At 34.5% G+C, this 20,328-nt stretch overlaps 1 protein-coding gene across 6 annotated transcripts in view; it reads right to left on the bottom strand.

The window, feature by feature from the left end:
* TINAG (tubulointerstitial nephritis antigen) overlaps positions 1 to 20,328 on the bottom strand; it is a 179,965-nt gene that overhangs the window by 82,627 nt on the left and 77,010 nt on the right. For 3 of the 6 annotated variants that reach the window (XM_035295929.3, XM_002746661.6, XM_054254126.2), the window contains 2 exons: positions 9,352 to 9,397; positions 1,436 to 1,787 (listed from right to left, as the gene is read on the bottom strand). In XM_035295929.3, the coding sequence (XP_035151820.2) occupies positions 1,653 to 1,787; positions 9,352 to 9,397 (181 nt within the window). In that variant the 3' untranslated portion in view covers positions 1,436 to 1,652. Of the gene's footprint in view, positions 1 to 1,435; positions 1,788 to 2,592; positions 2,651 to 9,351; positions 9,398 to 20,328 lie in introns of those variants that run through there. The other 3 variants (XM_035295927.3, XM_054254125.2, XM_035295931.3) reach the window with 3 other exon arrangements.

Here is a 20,328-nt window from a genome sequence, read left to right as displayed (position 1 = left end):
ACTCTTTTGCCAGACTGGAAAGAACAAGGAATCCACAGACCTCAGGAACAGTCCTCAACTAAGGAACACTTCTTTCTTCAGGTGGTATAGATCTAAAGAATGTAGCAAGAGTCCCCAGTGGGATAAGAATTAGGTCAATGCACCTTTTACTGTCCACCATCACCAGCCCATGTCACCCCTCACTGCCTTCTCAGTGTTCTTTTCATGGCCTAACCAAATTGTTCGCACTCAAAACTTTGTCTTATGGGCTACTTCTAGAGGACTCCAAACAGAGAAAAAAGCAAATTATTTCTCAACCCTTTGGGGAAACGTCAGCCAACCGCAACAAGGTGACTCACCCTCATGTATATTTTCTAGGGGAGAATGAAGTGAATAAACGCTTCTTCTGATAAAGCTACAGTGATTAATGAAGAAATCAACCACTGCAACAACACTTCACCTTCTGTGCTCTGTTCCATCACATTTTCATCATGTCTAGCTTCTCTTATCAGGACATCTTTGGACACAATCACAGAAAAAAATCCCAACGATCAAAATTAAGATAATAGTGACCAGAAATTCAGTCCATGGAGAGCCCACCATTGTATTTATGATCAATTGTGTTCACTTATGATCAGCTTTGTTTCTGTGTTTACTAGTTTTCCATTTAAGATGCCAGTGAGTTATTAAAAGATTATGTCCTTTCTCAACCATTGCTATGATGCTATTTTTATTTCTCTGACTATAGAGAACTAAAACATGTAAATCAGTGTCAATTTAGCTTACCTTTTAGAATTTCAAGCAGTGAATTGTGATAAAAGTGTATTTGTGATAAAAGTGTGTATATATTCTTTCCAAATCATGGCATCATGTTGCTGTTTTGGGGTAGTAAATGTTTTGTTATCTTTCCAAATATAGTTTTGCAGCTGATTTTAATAGACTTTACATAAAATATACCAGCTTCCAAAAACAGGACTGTGTGTATGTCAGAACAGTACTTTTATTATTAGCCTCCAAGCTTTTCCATTACTTGGCATCTCCACATTACAGGCCATCGCAGAGTACAATAGACAGTAGTTCTTTCCTGTGGAGTGTTGCTTTTCTTTTTATGACCAGATTACAAGGCAGATTTAGGCAAATGAGAAGAAACAAAATGTTAAGTTATCGAGATAAACAACTGGTAACGTATTTCCGCTGCTTAAGCAAAACATAAGCAAGGTTTGAACTAAGAAAGTGTTATTTGGATGAAAAGAAAGTTATAAAGATGGCAAATCACTGAATTTCTAATTTATTTTTTGCTGTCTAAGGTCCTCATTGGTCAAAGAGAGAAACCACGCCATTTCTACAAGTAAGTGCTAAAAACTGTTAAGACAGATGCTGTCACACAGTCTGTGAACAATTAAAGGAAAAGGAACACCATCACGGCAGAAAAATAAGACAACCTGGGAACTTTAAAGGCATTTAGGCACTCTGCTGTCCTTTATTTGTGTTTTTTATGCTCAGTAATGTGAAGAAAGCAGAAGCATAGACTGGGGCTACAACAAGAAAACAGATACATTATGTTAACATGGTGAAGAGACAAAGATTTCACTGTCACCAAGAACTTTAAATTCCTCAACTTCAAATTTAGGGGGTTATTTAAAGACATGGCTTTATGGAAATTTAATGATATGTTATGGTTCATCAGAACTTGTCAGTTGGCCCCAAGCTGCAATAATCAACTTTTCAATGTCAGACTCATTTACTCCTCGAAGAATTCTGAAATAGCCATTCTCTCCCCATGACTTTCCCCAGGAATTGGCAGCAATCTGAAGAAACAAAAGAAAAAAAAAGAAAGAAAAGAAAAGAAAAAGAAAAAGTTGAGTAACAAACTTTGGTACTAAAAAAAATGGAGAACTAATTTGTAACTTTTTTTTTTTTTTTTGTGATGGAGTCTCACTCTGTCACCAGGCTGTAGTACAGTGGTGCAATCTTGGCTCACTGCAACCTCCACCTCCCATGTTCAAATGATTTTCCTGTCACAGCCTCCCAAGTAGCTGGGACTACAGGCGCGTGCCACCACACCCAGCTAATTTTTGTGCTTTTAGTAGACACGGAGTATCACCATGTTGGCCAGGATGGTCTCAATCTCTTGACCTCGTGATCCACCCGCCTCGGCCTCCCAAAGTGCTGGGATTACAGGCATGAACCACCATGCCCAGCCTCATTTGTAACTTTAAATGCCTTTGATTTATTATAGACTACAATTATCAAAAACATACATATTTTTAATTAATGGTTGTGTTATGTATCAGAATACTGATATACAGGCGTGTATGTGTGTTGGCAATAGCCAGAATTTGTGTGACTCTCTGAGTTTCCCAGAGTACAAAGGTAACATACACATGAGTGTTTGAAATGCCCCATCAGAAGATGGCATGCAAACTGCACTTACAGAGTGTCTACTATGTGAACAACAGCCTGTATTAAAGACTGGAAGACCAAAGATAAATAACAAAGTATCTCATGCTCACGAAGTTTATAATCAAATGAAGGATGACCGACATAAGGCAAGTGCGAAGATGGATATGCACAGTAGAATTTCTGAGGTCAGAGAAAGGGCATCTCACTTACTTGGATGGTTCAGGGAAGACACTGTTGAAGAAGTGCCATGTAGGATGCATATTAAAGCCTGAGAATAAATTCACCAGATAAAAAAGGAAGAAAAAGATTCACATTAAAAAGAAACAGTAATAGCATAAACACCAAAGCATGAAACAGCATGAAGTAGTGAAATGAAGCAATAAAACTTTTATAATTAGATCATGAGATGGAAGCAGAATGGTAGGTTATGAGGCTGGAAGGGGAGCTAAGAACATCCATAATGAGAAAATAATGGGAAAGATGATGACAAGCCATTGAATTCATCCCAGCAGGAAAGAAAGGTGGGCAAATTCATACTGTGATTACATTATCCTATATGATAAGAAGTGGATGGATTTAAGAGGGTAGAGACAAGAAGCAGGGTGACTGGCTAGTAGACTCGTGTAATAATTGGCTAAGAGAAAATAAAGTTGGATAAGAGAAAATAAAGTATTTGAGAAATCTTCAGAAAGTAAAATAAACAGGAATTATATTTTTTAAAATTATTTTTAAAATGCAAAAATGGTTGGGTGGTTGGAGTAAGTCCAAAATGACTCCTGGGTTAAAAGCTTGAATGAATAAGTGTGTGATAGAGCAGAAACATTAATGGAGTATATGGAGATTATCATGAAGGCCAAAGGACACACAGGCGGGAGTTAGGTCTGTAACTAAATGCAGGAGAAAAACCCAATAAATTAGCTCTCACACTTGCTTCCCATTTACCCTCCACTGGGACCAAGACAGAAAATTTTCCTGGATGTTATCTGCACTGATATTCTCAAGGCATAAGGTGTTGAACTGAGCTTTCACTCTTTTCTACCATGTAAGAGAGGGGCAGACTGACTGAGCATCAGAAATTGTCATGACATTAGTTTTAATAAATAGTCCATTTTCATTAGCATTTCTTTTTAAGATTTGGCTTTTTGCCTCCTTAATCAACTCTGACACTTTAAAGGAGCTCTCTCAAAACTATGTCTAAAATTATAAATTCAATTTACCACTTCAAAGATGAAATGGACTTTGAATATCTGAGAAGGAAACAGCATCAATGTGTGTGAGAATTCTAGCAATGATAAAGTAAACTAAATGCCAATTTTCATATTTTCTAGTCAGTTCCTATATCTATATCTATGTATCAAATAAAAGCAGTCACAACACATCAAATGGTTACAAATAGTAATATTTGTAAATTCTTGCAAATATAATATGTAACACTGCATCTTTTCTCATTTGGATGTCTGAAGAATATTACCATTCAAAATTTCATAATTCAATTCTTGGTAAATATGGGAAAGGCATATAAAGATTGTATAAGCAAATGTGAATTTGTGTGCTAATGAGCGCTAACCATAGATTGGTAAGAAAGGCAGTACAATTATAAAGAGTGGACACTGTAAAAATTAGTGCTAATAAAATATACCTCAGGACATGTATCTGGTTTATTAATCTTATTCTTCCTACTCTCATTTATTCTATTTCAGCACTTATTTTGTTTGTTCCTTCCATATACCTACATTTTTTGGATTTAATTATAAAGAAAATGATGGCAATGCAGGAGAGAAAATTTCTAAAGACTTAACTTTTTATCTTTTGTTAAGATAAAAAGATATATGATATATGATCCAGTCATATGTATAAAGTATATTCATCTTATGTATATAACTTAATACATTTATACATGTGTTTATGAAATTTGTGTGTGTAATCTCCACCTAGATCCGGATATTAGTCATTTATAGCACCCAAGAAGGTCTAACATGTTTCCTTCCTGTCAACATCCATTCTCCCCTTCCCATAAGGTTTTCCTATTATCGATCTTTACAACAATGGAATAATGCAAAATATACTGAGGGTGACTTCTTTAGCTTACAGTAATGTTTCTGGGATTCATCTATGTTTTGGCCTATGTAAGCAATTAGTTCATCTTCTTACTGTGCATTTTCATTGTGTGACTGTACACAGTTTACCCATTCTCCTGGTGATGAACATGATGAACATAAGTAGCTGCTCCATTTACACATGCATCAGTAGTGTAAGATTCTGTTTACTCCAAATCTTTGTCTCTGCTGGGTATTATCAATCCTCTTAATTTTAGCCAGTCTAGTATATATGAAGTGATATTTTATTGTGGGCTTAATTTGCATTTCCTTGATAACTAATAACATTGATTACCTTTTCACATGGCCATTTGGGCCGTTTGGATTTCCCCCTTTTCTCATGCTTCTGTTTAAGAGTTTTATTTTATTGAGTCATCTTGTTCTTCCTATGTATGTGTAAGAATGTCTATGCATTCTATATGTAAGGACTTATCAGATATCTTTGCAGATAGATAATTTTTTTTCCATTCTGTGGCTTCCTTTTTCTTATAATACTATCTTTTAAATAATTGGTTTTATTTTAATGTAGGCTGATAATTTATTTTTTTAAAGGTCATTTATTTTGTGCCTGATTTAAGAAAGCTTTCTCTCATAGATATCACAAACTTATTTGCCTATGTTTTCTTTGAGAAACTTAATTATTTTGCAATCACATTCAGGTGTATGCTCCATATCAAAATTTTTTTGTCTGTATTTAGTGAGGAAGGGATCTAGTTTTATTTTTCATAGGTATATAAAATTTCTATGATCTATGCATTGGCAAACTATGGCTCATGGACCAAATATGACTCACAGAGTCCCTAAAAAGAGGATATAGAAGTCAGAAATTTTGTTTTTCCTAATGGTCTAGAAGATGTAAGCTACTGTGCTGAGAGAGGTTCTGTAAAAATCTGTGTGAGGGAGCCACATGGAAGGAATTTCAGGCATCCTCTAAGATCTGAGAATATTCTCGGGCAGCAGGAAAATGGGGACTTGGACCTACAACCAGAAAAACAAAAGTCTACCAACAACCACATAAGCTTAGAAGAGGATCATGAGCTCCAGAAAGAAACACGACCCAAACAACACTTATATGGAATCTTTGTGGGATCACGAGCAGAGGATCCAGCTGGGTTCGCTGGACTTCTGACCCAGAAAAACACTGGGGTAATAAATGTATGTTGTTTCAATCTGCTAAATCTGTGATAGTTTGTTACACAACAATAGAACACTAAGTGCTAAATTTTTTTAATGCATTTTCAGCACCAATTAAGATATTCAGGCCAGGTGCAGTGGCTCATGACTGTAATCCCAGCACTTTGGGAGACTGAGGTGGGCAGATCACCTAAGGTCAGGAGTTCAAGACCAGCCTGGCCAACATAGTGATCCCTGTCTCTACTAAAGCTACAAAAATTAGCCAGGTGTGGTTGCAAGTATCTATAATCCCAGCTACTCTGGAGTCTGAGGTAGGGAGAATTTTACTTGACACCAGGAGGTAGAGGATACAGCAAACCAAGATCATGCCATTGTACTCCAGTCTGGGCAACAGAGTGAGACTCCATCAAAAATAAACAAACAAACAAAAAGATATTAATGTGTTTTTTTTTTCTCCTTGACTCTTATATATTGATTAACTCTATTGACTGATTTTAATATTTGAAACCAACCTTGCATTCCTGATGTAAGTGAAATTTATGGAGTATTATCCTTTTATATATTTCTTAATTGTAATATTTTGTTTGGAATTTTATGCTCATGAAATATATTGGTCTATAATTTTTTTTTGTATTGTCAAGTTTTGGTATTGGTGTTAGTGCTTCATAAAATGAGCTTGAAACTGTTTCTTATTTCCTATTCCTTGAAAAAATTTGATAAAAAATTTGTTTTATTTCTTCCCTAATTGTTTGGAAAAATTTACCAGTGAAGCCTTTTGAGCCTGAGTTCCTCTGTGAGAGTAATTTAAATAGACTCAATTTTTTTTCAAATTGTTCCATAACTGTTTAGTCTATTTTCATTTTGTGTGGGTTTTGGATAAGTTTTGTTTTCCAGTAAATTTACCCATTTCATCGATATTTTTAATTATATGGGTATAACTTTTTGATAACATCCTCCTATTACCTACTTAATATCTGTTGAATCTGCAGCAATGTTCTCTTTTTTCACTTCTGTGGTAATTTGTCTCACCTTGTTTCTTTTTCAGTCTTCCTAGACATTTAATCTTTGCAAAAAATCAACTCTTTGCTATGTTGATATCATCTGCTATAATACATCTGCTTTCTTTTTCTTTTCTTTTTTTAATTTTGTTCTGTTATTTCTTTCATTTTATCTTCAGTTTAAATTTTTTAGCTTATGGAATTATTATTTTCAACCTTTTAAAAATATGGGCATCAATTTTAACCTTTCTTCATTCTTAATGCATGCATTTTTTATTACATTCAGTACTGCTTTAGCTAAATAACAAAATTTTCATCATGGTATATTCTGTTCAATTTCCATTTTTTAAATTTATTGAACATGCCCTATGGCCCAGCATGTGGTCAATATTGGCAAATATTTCATGTACATTTAAAGAAAAATGTGTTTTTATCAATATTTATGTGTAATATCCTATGAATTTCAATGACATAAAGCTGGCTAATAGTTTTTTTTTTTTCAATCTCTCATGCCTTTTCTTATTTTTAGCTGCTACTTCTGTGAGATACTGAGATATGTTTAAATATTTGTCTACTTTTTTCTGTGACTTTTGGTGTATATCTTTTGCAACTGTGTTATTTCAGCTTCTCTTTGTCTAAAAAGTCTTAACTTTGTATTTATTTTGAAGAAAAATGTCCTGTATAAAATTTTATGTTGTCATGTTATCTTCAACATTATCAATATTATTATTTTATTAAGCACTTTAACAATGTCATTTTGTAGACTTATACTTTCCTTCTTTATTGTTGTTAAATGCCAGCTGTCAGTCAGTGCTGCTTTAAAAAAAAATGTGTCATTTTAAATAGGGTGGATATTTTTAAATTTCTGTTTATTTTTTATCTTCAGCTGTTGGATTATAAAATGTTTGAGTATGATTTTCTTGGAATGTTTGCATTCATAAATTCAGGAACTCATATATATATATATATATATATCCTAAGAAATATATATATATATATATATATATGAAAAAAGTAGACAAATATTTAAACATATCTCAGTATCTCACAGAAGTAGCAACTAAAAATAAGAAAAGGCATGAGAGATTGGAAAAAAAACTATTAGTCAGCTTTCTGTCATTGAAATTCATAGGATATTACACACACACACACATAAATTCTCCATCTTTTTATCTAGATTTTTCTTAATTTTTTAAAATAATGGTTGTTTTAAAGCCTATATCTAAAGCATTATCTATTGCTTCTGTTGATAGTATTTTTCCCTTTGTTGCTGGTCACATCTTTCTGCTTCACTTGTCTTATAATTTAATCCAAACAAATCATAGCATGCCTGTTATAAACCTTATGCACAAACCTGCCAAATGCTCCTAGGCCAAAACATTTTCTCCAGATTTAGCACTCTCATTTTTAAAAAACACAATTTTGGAAAAGTTATTTTTTACTTATTTAGTGGAATTTATGGCTTGCTGCTATCTGTTATGTTTTACTCAATATTTTTATTATAAAAATAGATTTATGTCATAGGACTATTTGTAAATACTTTGAAACCTAATTGTGAATAAATAAAATTTCCCTAGATTTCTCAGTGCTCTTGCATAACATTTTGGCTTTCCTAACCCACAAAACATTGCATATAATTGAAAATAGGGAATGTTTTATTAAATACATTAATAAAAGTGCTTGGTTTTGTCTCTAAATATTATATTGTTATGAGATTAAATAACTGTTTGAATTTATTTAATAAAAATCCTATGCAGAAACATAATTATAGGTATTCAAATAATGTATTCTAGTTTATAACTTATTCACTGTTAGACATTAATGTTAATTGTTGGCTACTAATTGTTTTATTTTAATGAGAAAAATTAGATTTTTTAAAAGCTCAGTTTAAATATAAAGGAGAACCCTTCTACTTAAAAGCATAAGGCCTCCACATATCAACAACACAAATATACGGTATGACCACATAATTGGGTGATTGAATTTTGTGAGTGCCTTATGAAGAAATATACCAAGCATCATTCCGATGAGAACAAGTTCTAGCACCTAGTGTTTTGTAAGCTGAAATATGCCCTCTACTGTGTACATTCAAATTTAAATTCTATGGTAAGTATTACCACCTAGACTTTATTATATTTGCATAAAAAATATATAATATAAGAACTTAGGACAATTGACCAGCTTGTAGTAAACCGAATATTTGAGGTAATATGTTTCAATCTTCTGCAAATTGTTTCTTATCTGAAGTTTTCTCTTATTTTGAGACTAGACATTGGTTCTGTCTGAGTAAAGACACATGTGTATGTTATAATTGGCAAAAAGGGGGAGAAAAAGCCTTAACCTATAGGATATATATGTATGTGATATACCATATATATGAGATATTAACATAACAAAATCATAAAGTTCATTACCATATACATATATATGAAGGAAGTTTAATCATTACTTTAATATAAAAGATAATAGAACAAAAAGTTATCCTGTTGATTCTCAACTTGGGGAAAAAATAAACACTGATTTTTGTTTTTTTTTTTTACAGTTTTGAAATAGTAGGAGTTGAGGAAAACTACGAATACAATATAAATGTTTATAATCAGTTTTGTGCTGGAGAAAAAGCTGATGTTACCAACAATATTACACAACTGAGGACGTGACTAACACCAAGCACGTAGCTGAGGAACAGAAGATTCACACATATTTACTTCACAGCAGGGATTCAACTGGGAAGAGTTACATACCCAAAATTTTTCTTTCCGCCCTTGTGCTCCTCTCAGTGTGCCCCATCTACAATCAATAACAATAATAAAGATTGGTATGGTTGATATGTTTGGTTTGCTTCTTAAGAGAATGTAGATTATTGTCATTACTACATCTTTTGTGTTTTTTCTTTGTCCCATTCTGTTTCACAATGGAACGGTCACCACTGCCCTACAAAAATGTGCTCGTATAGTTTTCTTCTTTACCATAACATTATTTATATGCACAGAACAGACTCATCTATATAGAAATGGTTTGAAATCAAACTCATTTACCAAAGGAGAGAAAGACTAAGGCAACTTGGGGACAAAGGTTTTTAAAAGGACTTAAAAATACTTATCCTCTTTATATCCACCCCCCTGAAACTCTAACTTAAATGGCATAAACTAAACATTTCCAAGACTACTGATATAAACCATAATGGAAACATATAATTCTGTAGATGAGGGAGTTTATGAAAAATATTTATGTATACATATTATTTTAAACAGTGGCTTTGTGCCTAAAGTAGAATTTTTGTAAACACATATGTATGGATATAGAAGCTTATGTTCCCACTACTGGTCCATTTTGAATGTAGCACATAACAGCTCGTAAAAGACCTAAACCTATATGATTTCCTTTTTTCTCATTATTAAATCCAGTGAGGTAGGTATTATTAACCTTCTATTTTTATGTTTACTGAGATAATGGAGACTTGTCCAATACCATACATTGGTAAGTGTTGAACCAGAACTTCAAGTCTCACATTCATCTTAATATATTATATTGCTTTTCTTTTACAGACATATAGTCCCCACTTGCAGCGTGTCTTAACTTTCATGTAATTTGGTGAATTATGAGACTACAATTAATTCTGCCCATGCATTACCCCATTAACTTAAACCTAATGTTTAAACTTCCAACAGCAGAGCTCCTTTAAGCTAACTTATGGTCTGCCATTACAGAACAAACATTCCTAGGAGAGATATGAATTTCCAACATGTCAGTTTGCAGAAGGCTATTTTTAATAGGGCACAGAATAGAGTTATGGCACCTCAGCATAGAGATAGTGCCTAAAGGTGACAAGCTTGTGGTAGGGCTCTTGGGACACTCAAAAATATATATATTTTCATAGAGATTACATGTATAATCTATTTGGATCCTTTGGCATGAGAGTAAGGGAAGAAAAAGTGATTTTGGGTTTGAGAAACACTAAAAAAACAATTTTGCTTTCTCCTGTTCCTGACAGAGACTAGGAGTGGTAATTGCACTGACTGCCATCTCATTTTGTTCTCTGCTGCATACAAGGGTACCCTGCTCCAAATGTTCTGGGTAGTTAAATGTGAAAGTTGAAATTGCTTCAATTTCCAAAGACATTCTGCAGTTTTTAAATTGCATTTATGTTCTTGTAACTTTTCTTTAAATAGCCATCACCATTGAAAAGATTTACCAATCAATATAAGTGCCGCAAAATATTCAAAGTCCATTACCTTCTTCAAGTAGTAGATTACATTTGAAATCTTCAAGCACTCATTTCTACTTTTTTATAAAAGTTGTCATAACAATTTCAGAAAGACTTTACCAATCAAACTTCCTTTTGGGTGGTCTGGCTATCAGTTATGTTAGCTATTTGTGCAAAATACAAAATCTAAGACTAAATCAGAAGCATCTAAGGGACCATTTAACTCTAATACAGCAGGGGAGGGACCAAATAACTGAGATCCCTCAAGGTATCGTGAGAAGGTGGAGACAGTCCTGCTTAAAGCCACCCTGGAGCCTCCTACAAAAGAATTCCCAATCAAGAAAGAAATGTTCAGGCATGACAAACTAGAGTGAGTAACAAAGCCTTGAACAAAACAGATGAGTAGCAATTGAGTATAGTTTGTTCTCTCTCCCTTGGGTCTGTCCTAGCTCAGCTACCACACTGGACTCAGCTGAGTTTGGAGTTGGGAAAGGGACAAGTCAAACTTGTTATTAAAACGTAAAAGAGCTATTTCATAAAAAGTTTGTATATTCTATAATAATTTAACAGTACTCAAAAAGAGGATAAAACCAAAGTGATAAAAGTTTCCTTTGCTCTTTGTAAGATCTTTCAAACTTCTTGAGCTCCAGTGCCTTGAGGATGGTGCATGGGAAGAAGTGGAAACAGAAAAGACATAAAAAGGAGAAGAGGCACTTTGAAATGTAGTGCATACGTTTATTATTTTAGTATTACTGAATAAATTTAAAGTGAAATAAACTTTCTTAGTCTGGAAACTTTTAAGAAATACAAACTATTACTTTCACTTTTGGAAACTTTTAAGAAATACAAAAAAATACAAATGATTACTTTCACTTTTGTTCAAGCGCCAATATTTTTGATGTTTCTATATATTTCATTACGATTTTCCAAACAATAATATCAATGATGTAAAAGACGACAATAATTCTTGCAAATCTATCAGCTCTTTAGAGTTGCTGTAAGTTTATTTTCAGTAAACATGTTTATTATATATAATTTTAAGATGCTCATTTTAAACATCTGTCATTCTAAACCCAGAGAGAAGAGCAGCATTCGGATTGTTATATCCTTTCTCAAAATAGGCAGCCAAACCAATTATCCCAGTCATTGACTAGAGGTGAGAGAGGAAAAAGAAAGTAAGGCAACTGAATCTAATACTTTCAGAGACTAAGATGCTGGTAAAAAAAAAAAAAAGTAATAATGAAAGGTGTTAACCTTTATGCAAAATTCAAATGAAAAGAAAGTATCACACAAGGAAAAGCATCACCACAGAAGCTACTGTGCAGTTAGTTCGCCTATATTACAGCCTCTGTGTCAAATGACAAGCAAAGTCCATTCATCACAGGATTTAATATTTGCACTGCAACCTTCAGCTATCTCTTCTCTCTTCTATCTTCCCTAAACAGTTTCTAGGTTGGTAATCAAATATTTCATAGAGTTTCAAGGGGACGCTGCAAAAAAAGTAGATCTGTGGGCTGTTTCCCCAATGATATTATAGCACATTCTTGTGGTTAAAGCCTTTATTCAAACTAAAATAAAGATTAACGAGTGCAAAGCAAGAAGGAGTTCACTCCTTCACTCACCGGAAGGAGTTCCTGTCTTCCTGAGGGCATTTCTTTCCTAATATACATGTTCCTAAATTGTGGTCCTATTCCTTTGCTTACTTTTATAGCAACGGGCTGGAAATTCTAGAAATATGTATATATTTTCACAAATATTCTCTTGTAAGTCAGTGGCTGTCACTGAGGACATCAGGACCTTCATTATATTTATATTTGTTCTAAATATAATTATGTATACTCTATTTCCCTTTATATATGCCTTTTCATTTTAAGATTATTTACAAACATTTGTTTAGACAGACCAGAACCTTACTTTACTGAGGTTATTTCTTATTTATTTATTTATTTTTGAGACAGAGTCTAGCTCTGTCACCAGGCTGGAGTGTAGTAGCACAATCTTGGCTCATGGCAACCTCCACCTCCCAGATTCAAGCGATTCTCCTGCCTCACCCTTTTGAGTAGCTGGAATTACATGTACATGCCACTGAGCCCAGCTAATTTTTGTATTTTTAGTAGAGAAAGGGTTCCATCATGTTGGCCAGGCTGGTCTTGAACTCCAGGCCTCAAGTGATCCTTCTGCTTTAGCCTCCCAAAATGCTGGGATTACAGGTGTGAACCACTGCAGCTGGCCAACTGAGGTTATTTCTATACCCTTGTGAGTACAGTGGGTTCACAAGCTTGAGAGATCTTAATACAGGCTTTTTTTTTTTTTTTGCCTAAGGAAATCTACTTAATATGGTTCTTTTGAATTTTTCCGCTTCATTAAATTAAATTGTTTCAATTATTTGTTAAGACCCATTAATATCTTTTTCCCTCAAAATTTAGTAGAACCTGAAAATATGCTGTTTTTGAAAAAATCTAGGCAGCTCTTAGCCCATCTACCATATTCCCTAAGGATGCCTGAGTGCTGTCTGAGCCCTTCTGTCTCCCTACATTGAGACTATGTTTCCATCTCTCACTCAATGCACATATTATTTAAGCTGTTCCTTCAGGATTCATTTTATATGCCCATTTTTCATGAGTTCTAGAAACACGACTTTTTATATAATACGAAAAGTCTTTATGGAAAGACCATAAAGTTCCTGCAGAGTAAGGTATTAAAACCCATAAAAGATTGATTTATGATCCTGTACTTCTAAGGTGACTAATATTTCCATGCACATTCCCTTTAAAAGGGATATTATTCTTTTTTAAAACATTGTACTTTAAGTTCTGGAGTACATGTGCAGATCTTGCAGGATTGTTGCATAGGTACATACAAGGCAAGGTGCTTTGCTGTCTCCATCCCCTCCATCACCTACATCAGGCATTTCTCCCAGTGTTGTCTCTCCCCAACCTCCCCACCCCCCACTGTCTCTCCCCTGGCCCCCGACCCCCCAACAGACCCCAGTGTGTGATGCTCCCCTCCCTGTGTCCATGTGTTCTTATTGTTCAACACCCACCTATGAGTGAGAACATGTGGTGTTTGGTTTTCTGTTCTTGTGTCAGTTTGCTGAGAATGATGGTTTCCAGATTCATCCATGTCCCTACAAAAGACACAAACTCATCTTTTTTTATGGCTGTATAGTGTTCTTTTTAGATAACTGTGCTAAACACTAAACTTCTCTAAACCCTATTTTAAGTTATGTCTAGATAGCAAAATTATTGGAACTGAATAATTTGCATATGATTTTTAATGATCACTTTTTTTCTTTTCTTTGGTTTTGGTAGAGTTTGCCATTGAGGTCCATATGCTCAGTGAAGTCAGATAAGACGTTGTAAATAAGAAGGGTTGAAAATATAACTTTATTAAAGAAATATTTATATTCTCATAACTATAGCTTTTAAGGTAAGCACAGGATATCTCCTGTATACTAAACCTGTTAATTTCTACTTTTTTCAACAAATTACGGGTTAGCCCAAAGAAGACACATCTTTTGCTTTCAAGAAGCTGCCAGTCTAATGGAAGTGATGCTGGGGAATGAAAAACAAGAATATAAATTAACAAAATTCTGTAAGTGTCACTTTAAAAAAGAAGCATGTTTTGAAAATTTCTACAAGTTACCAGATGAAAATATTAACTCTCTCCAAAGGCAAAGATGACTATAGACATTTCTTCTTGGCATGGGAGTGTAGAATTTTTGGCAAAATCAGCAGATGCAAAGTCACAGGAACCATGAAAACTTATCTTTGCCTATTCTAGGAGCAGCACTTGGACCAGTGTGACTGAAGAACAGGGATGGGAGTGATGGGGCATGAAGTTAGGCAGGTGTGGCTCAGGCCTCCAAAAGTACTCATGGTTACCACAGTTGGCATTTACAAAGTTGGTGATAAAGAGCCATTTGAATATGAAATGTGACATGATCCAGATTATGTTTTAGAAAGATAGCTCTGGTGTTACAGAGGGGTGTAGTCACCAGCAGAGTGGGCTAGAAGCAAAAGATTAATGTTGTAGTTCAAGCAAGAAACAATGAAATTCTAGATAAGAATTTAAGACCCGTAAAGTCATGTTGTTTGTTCTTTTAACAGTTGTGTCCTCAACATCTAGAGCAATGACTTTAACTAGTTGACCCTAAGTAGATGTGTGTTGAGCTGGTGAATTGAAGTACATTGGCAGAGGAAATGAGTAAGAGGGAACCAATTTGACAACAACTTAGAAGGTACAAGTGATGGAATTTGTTGGCCAATTGATATGGAAAGAAAGGAATGAGAAATAGTTAAGGTTATCAACAGTATTTCAAAGTTGAATGAACAGGTACATCAAATGTGTACTACTTGAGGCACACTTCATATGATACAGAGATGTGATTCCAATTATCCGGTTAGTTTATTATTCCCAAAGACTGGTTACAACATTGCTTCACCTTCTTTTGGGTTTTCTCTGCTGGTAGTGGTGCTGCACATAAACCTTTAAATTAATGGCTTTTCTGTGTTTCTGACAAACAATAAGCCTAAGAACCAGGAAAAATTGTCAAAAGAAATTCTCAAACAACCTTTCTCTAAAGGAATTCTTCTGTGATGAGAATAACTATTTCCTAACTCGTACATTAAAGATTAAATTTGCTTAGGGATTGGGTTCCTTAAAGGCAGGCTCACAACCATCTAAGAATCTGGAGTTAGAGGGATAAGAAAAAATAACTATTTTATTATGACGGTAGGTATATTACACTGTAGCAGAATCACCTAGACAAAAAAGTTGCAATATTTTTGAAGATTTGCTGTTTCTGGGGTCACTGCATGTATCCAATAGACTGATAACAGGGATTCAAATTCATGTTTTCTGGGCAGACAAACTCTGTATTAGTGACTATAGATCCAGACAGATAAGAACACAGTTTTGAAAGAGTGGACATGTAAAGACATTTTATGCAGGACACCCTCCTTGAACAGGAAATTTTGGAGAAAAACAAGGAGCAAATATATCGTATAACCCGATATGGAACTCCAACCCTTCTTATTAAGGAAATGAAAGTCAGATAGGCTACCATGATAAAGAAACCACTAGATGGGCTTCAAGTCAGTAACAATGATATGACTGCACTGGATATAGGATTTTGCTCTTAGAGGTAAGACTGCAGATAGAGTCTTAGCTCCCATTACACAAAGATTTGAAGGATCACTGCAGGAAGAATAAGGCAAAGATATGCAGGCTTTTATTTTCTTATAAATGTTCTACCTGAGATGCTTAGGAACTTCATTTTTAAGAAAAGCTAATTCCTAGTAAATGAAGTGGTATTGAATATGAAAAGTGCTAATTAATGCTAGATCAAACATGGATAAAAATAGACTCCATGAGAAAGCAAAATGCAATGTGAGCATTCTCTACCACCTCTTAATTTTCTACTTGAGAAAAATGTTAATCAAGCTAAGGTTCAGTATATCTAAGATTAGGTATTTTTACTGATATGTTCTGCCAGGAAGCTACAAATTGTATCACAGATTAAGGAGCAGATGACAGTTCATGAAAGATCATTTTTTGCACGAAAATATTAATATCACACATGATCCTGTGTAACTAATGTTAATTATTTAAACAACACCGTACTGTGCCAACCATATTCCTTATATCCTGATGTATCAGGAACCAAAAAGATTGCAAGTGTAGTATCACATGCAATTTGATACTATGAAAAGAAGTATGGAGAAAATTGATAAATGTGTGTGCCCAGCTCAAGCTCTTGTCAGAATGACCTGCTGTAGAACTGAGAGAACTGTCCTTCTGTATTTACTATGCTGAGAGAATATGCATGAAAACATCCACAACCATGTGACATGTACTGAGCAAAGAGAGAGCAAAGACCAAAATCACGTATCAGTATCTGTGATAACCGACTAAGGTAATATCTTGTAAAGAGAAACTTTAAGGGAAAACTTTATACCTTTGATGTTAGGAATACAAATGACTTTTTACCTTCTCATGGAATCTTAGCACTGCTCAGAAATTATACCATACTGTAAGGTTTGGCCAGCTATGGTTACAGGCAAAATGTAACCTGGGATACCTGTTTTAGTTAATATATTTCATGAAATATCCATGTTCATTTATTTGCATATTATCCATGTCAGCTAATGATAGAGTTGAGTAGCCAAGACTACATGGCTTGCCACAAAACCAATCTGACTTAATTCAATGTATGTATTTCATAGATAAAGGGACTAAGATCCAAAAACGTTCAATAACATTTCAAGATTATATGATTAAGTGGCTAAATTGTCACTAGTGTCTTAGAAGCAGACAATAACACAAGCAATAAAAATTAGAACTAGAAAAAAGCAGAAAGGAGTAGAATCATTTCTAGCCGTGGTGAAGAGGAAAGGCATAGTCCTTTGATAATCTGTAGAAGATGCCAGGGGAAATGAATGCATACGTGAGAAAGAAGAGCATCACATAATGTAAGGAGCTGGCTTTCATGCATTCACAGAGAAATCATGAAAGTTTTGGAAGAAAGAGGGATTGTGGCAGCCATAGGAAAATAAAACTAGTGATGGTGAACAAGATATATTAATAAATAGAAAAGTGTGGGGTTGGAAGTAGGGGAAACAGTTATGTCATCACAGCAATATTCTAACCAGGGTTGCATTTGTCACATCCAAGTCTCATTTGTAACAAGAAATGTAATGAACACAATTGTTACCATGATGGGGATGGAGAAGAATAATATTTAATGCATTTAAGGATAAAAATAAATCAAAGTTGTCACTTAATATCACATTTTTCATTAATCATGTGAAAAATTTGTTTTTTCTGCAACCCTTTCCTTTTCATTGTAGCACAGACTTGGGCTGCCTTTCTCTTTGGTCTTATTGCAGTAATCAGTAATATCCTAGATATTTCTGTGCAGAGAAAACATTGCAAATTGCTGTAGCAACATATGCCTTTTAACAAAACTCTTGATTTATTCATTCATCAGAATTGTCATTCATACACACACGCACACATACATATATTCTTGGAGCATAGGATAAAATCTAATCCTAGTTTCTGCAATGGTAACCTAATATCACGTGGGATATACAGATGTATAGTAATAACCCGGCAAGTGCTCTCTTTTTTATGGGATAATCAATCCATACTTCAGTTGACAGAGAGAAGTAAGAAGCCACATTACTTCTTAGCCCTGATGTCCTCTCCTCCACCAGTAAATCTCTGGAAATTCACAAACTTTCTAAATCGCTATGTGAATTCAATTATTTTTGAAAATATGAGAGAGGTATAAGATTATAAAATACCTATGACAGAGGTATAAGATTATAAAATAAAATCACCAAAAACTATTTATTAAGCTAACTTTGGAAGGTAGCACTGTGCCAGGGGCTAATAACATTTTATTTCACAGGCCTCCCAAAATCTGAAGAATCTATGGACATTAAAACTACTTGAGGCCAGGAGTTGTGGCTCACGCCTGTAATCCCAACACTTTGGGAGGTCAAGGTGGGCAGATCACCTGAGGTCAGGAGTTCAAGACCAGCCTGGCCAACATGGTGAAACCCTGACTCTACTAAAAATACAAAAATTAGCCAGGTGTGGTGGCAGGTGCCTGTAATCCCAGCTACTCAGGAGGCTGAGGCAGGATAATTGCTTGAACCCAGGAGGCAGAGGTTGCAGTGAGCCAAGATCATACCATTGCACTCCAGTCTGGGCAACAAGAGTGAAACTCCATCTCATAAAAACAAACAACAACAACAACAAAAAGCAAGTTGAAAGCCATTCCGTAAATCTGCTAAAGCAAAATCTCAAACTGCGTATAAGCCATTGCTCCTAGATCTCTATTAATCTAAAGAACTGCCTGTAATCACCTTCCTTAATTGAGCTGTTGGTTCATGCACCACATCTGTCCTTGATATTTCCCAGCTAAAAAAGTTTTGTTTTCTACCACAGTGATTTAACACAATTCACTAGAGGTTAAGTGTAAATGAACAAATTCCTACTGCTTACATGGCTTTCTTAGTACAAATAGAATTATATTACCTAGGATGATAAAAAATTTTATCATCTTTACCAAAGAAATCGTTTATTCCTAACATTACATTTCTCTTTTTTTTACTGTCTTTATCTACCTGTGTAATCAAAGTAAGGTAGATCAAAATAAAATAATTTTAAAAACAAATGTAAAATTGTATCACATAGATAAGTACTCATTAATATCATAATTAGAATCACTCTAAATTCTACTTTTTAAATAATTCTAAAAATATATTCAGAGTAATAAAAAATGTTAAAGAGAGTCAGAATTTTAAAAATTAAAGCTTAAAGTGAGTATAAGAGGGCAGACACACTGTCTCATTTAATCCTCACAATAAGACAGAGGGAAACTTACTATCCCAGTGAAACATATGAGAAAACCATAATGTAGAGAGATCATACAGCCTGCCTGAGATCACCCAGTGAGGACAGAACTAGCATTTGAACCTGAGCTTGACTCCAGTACCCTCATTCTTTATGCGATAAAGCATTCCTTCACAATCAAGACCCCTCCTACACGTGATCTCAAGCCAAAATGATCTGTGTGTGTGTGTGTGTGTGTGTGTGTGTGCATGTCTGTGTCTCTTTGATACAAACACACAGGTTTTGTAAGTGACTTTTTTGGGAATGTCAAAATAGCTTTCTAAGAATTCTTTTAAAAACAACACTCCTATAATGCCTTTGCCTGAATAAAAGAAAGCTTTTCTTTCTTTTTTTTTTTTTTTTTTGCCTTGTCTTGCTTTGTTTTATAATAGGTCAGTTCATAGCAATTTTTGCCTTGTCTTGCTTTGTTTTATAATAGGTCAGTTCATAGCAATTTTTGCCTTGTCTTGCTTTGTTTTATAATAGGTCAGTTCATAGCAATAGCACTTTACGGAGTGAAACAGACCTGGTCAGTGTTTGAGATGATGAATCAATGAAGGATCAGTGACAAACAAGACAAAACAAATGGAGCACAAACTGGCCTGTCAAGTTGATTCAGTACTGACAGACAAGACAACACGATTCAATCAGCACTGAAAACAGAAAAAAAATAAAGCCCATCTATCAGTTTCAACATCCCCAGGGTCCTCTGCACCTCCACTCTTCTGTCAGTGAGTTCAGCTTGAAAGATCTCAACTGTCCTGGGGGACCTCTCAGTGGCTCCTTGAGTGACTGATTGATAGCGGCAAAAATCCGAGGGTCATAATTAGGTCATAATTTATTTATCGAGGCTCTCCATGTTATTCATCTCTGTATCTCCAGCACTAACAGGATGCCTGGTACACAATCATCACTCAACAAAATTTGTTGAAAGTTTGAATTAAGAATAAACTTGGGGGTATAGAAATGAAATAATTGCTATTTCGTAATTTATATTTTATAATTTATATTGGTCGCACTTTTTTCACTTTCTAGTAAGGTTTAAATATTTTTGAAAGTCATTCAACATAGCAGTCAAAGGATTTTCTTAGCCTTTGTAAAATCTTTT

The sequence above is a fragment of the Callithrix jacchus genome, chromosome 4 (assembly GCF_049354715.1).
Source record: "Callithrix jacchus isolate 240 chromosome 4, calJac240_pri, whole genome shotgun sequence".
In the NCBI taxonomy this organism is placed as follows: domain Eukaryota; kingdom Metazoa; phylum Chordata; class Mammalia; order Primates; family Cebidae; genus Callithrix; species Callithrix jacchus.
Note: the sequence above shows the minus strand (reverse complement) of the source record. Positions and strands in the feature narration are given on the sequence as shown.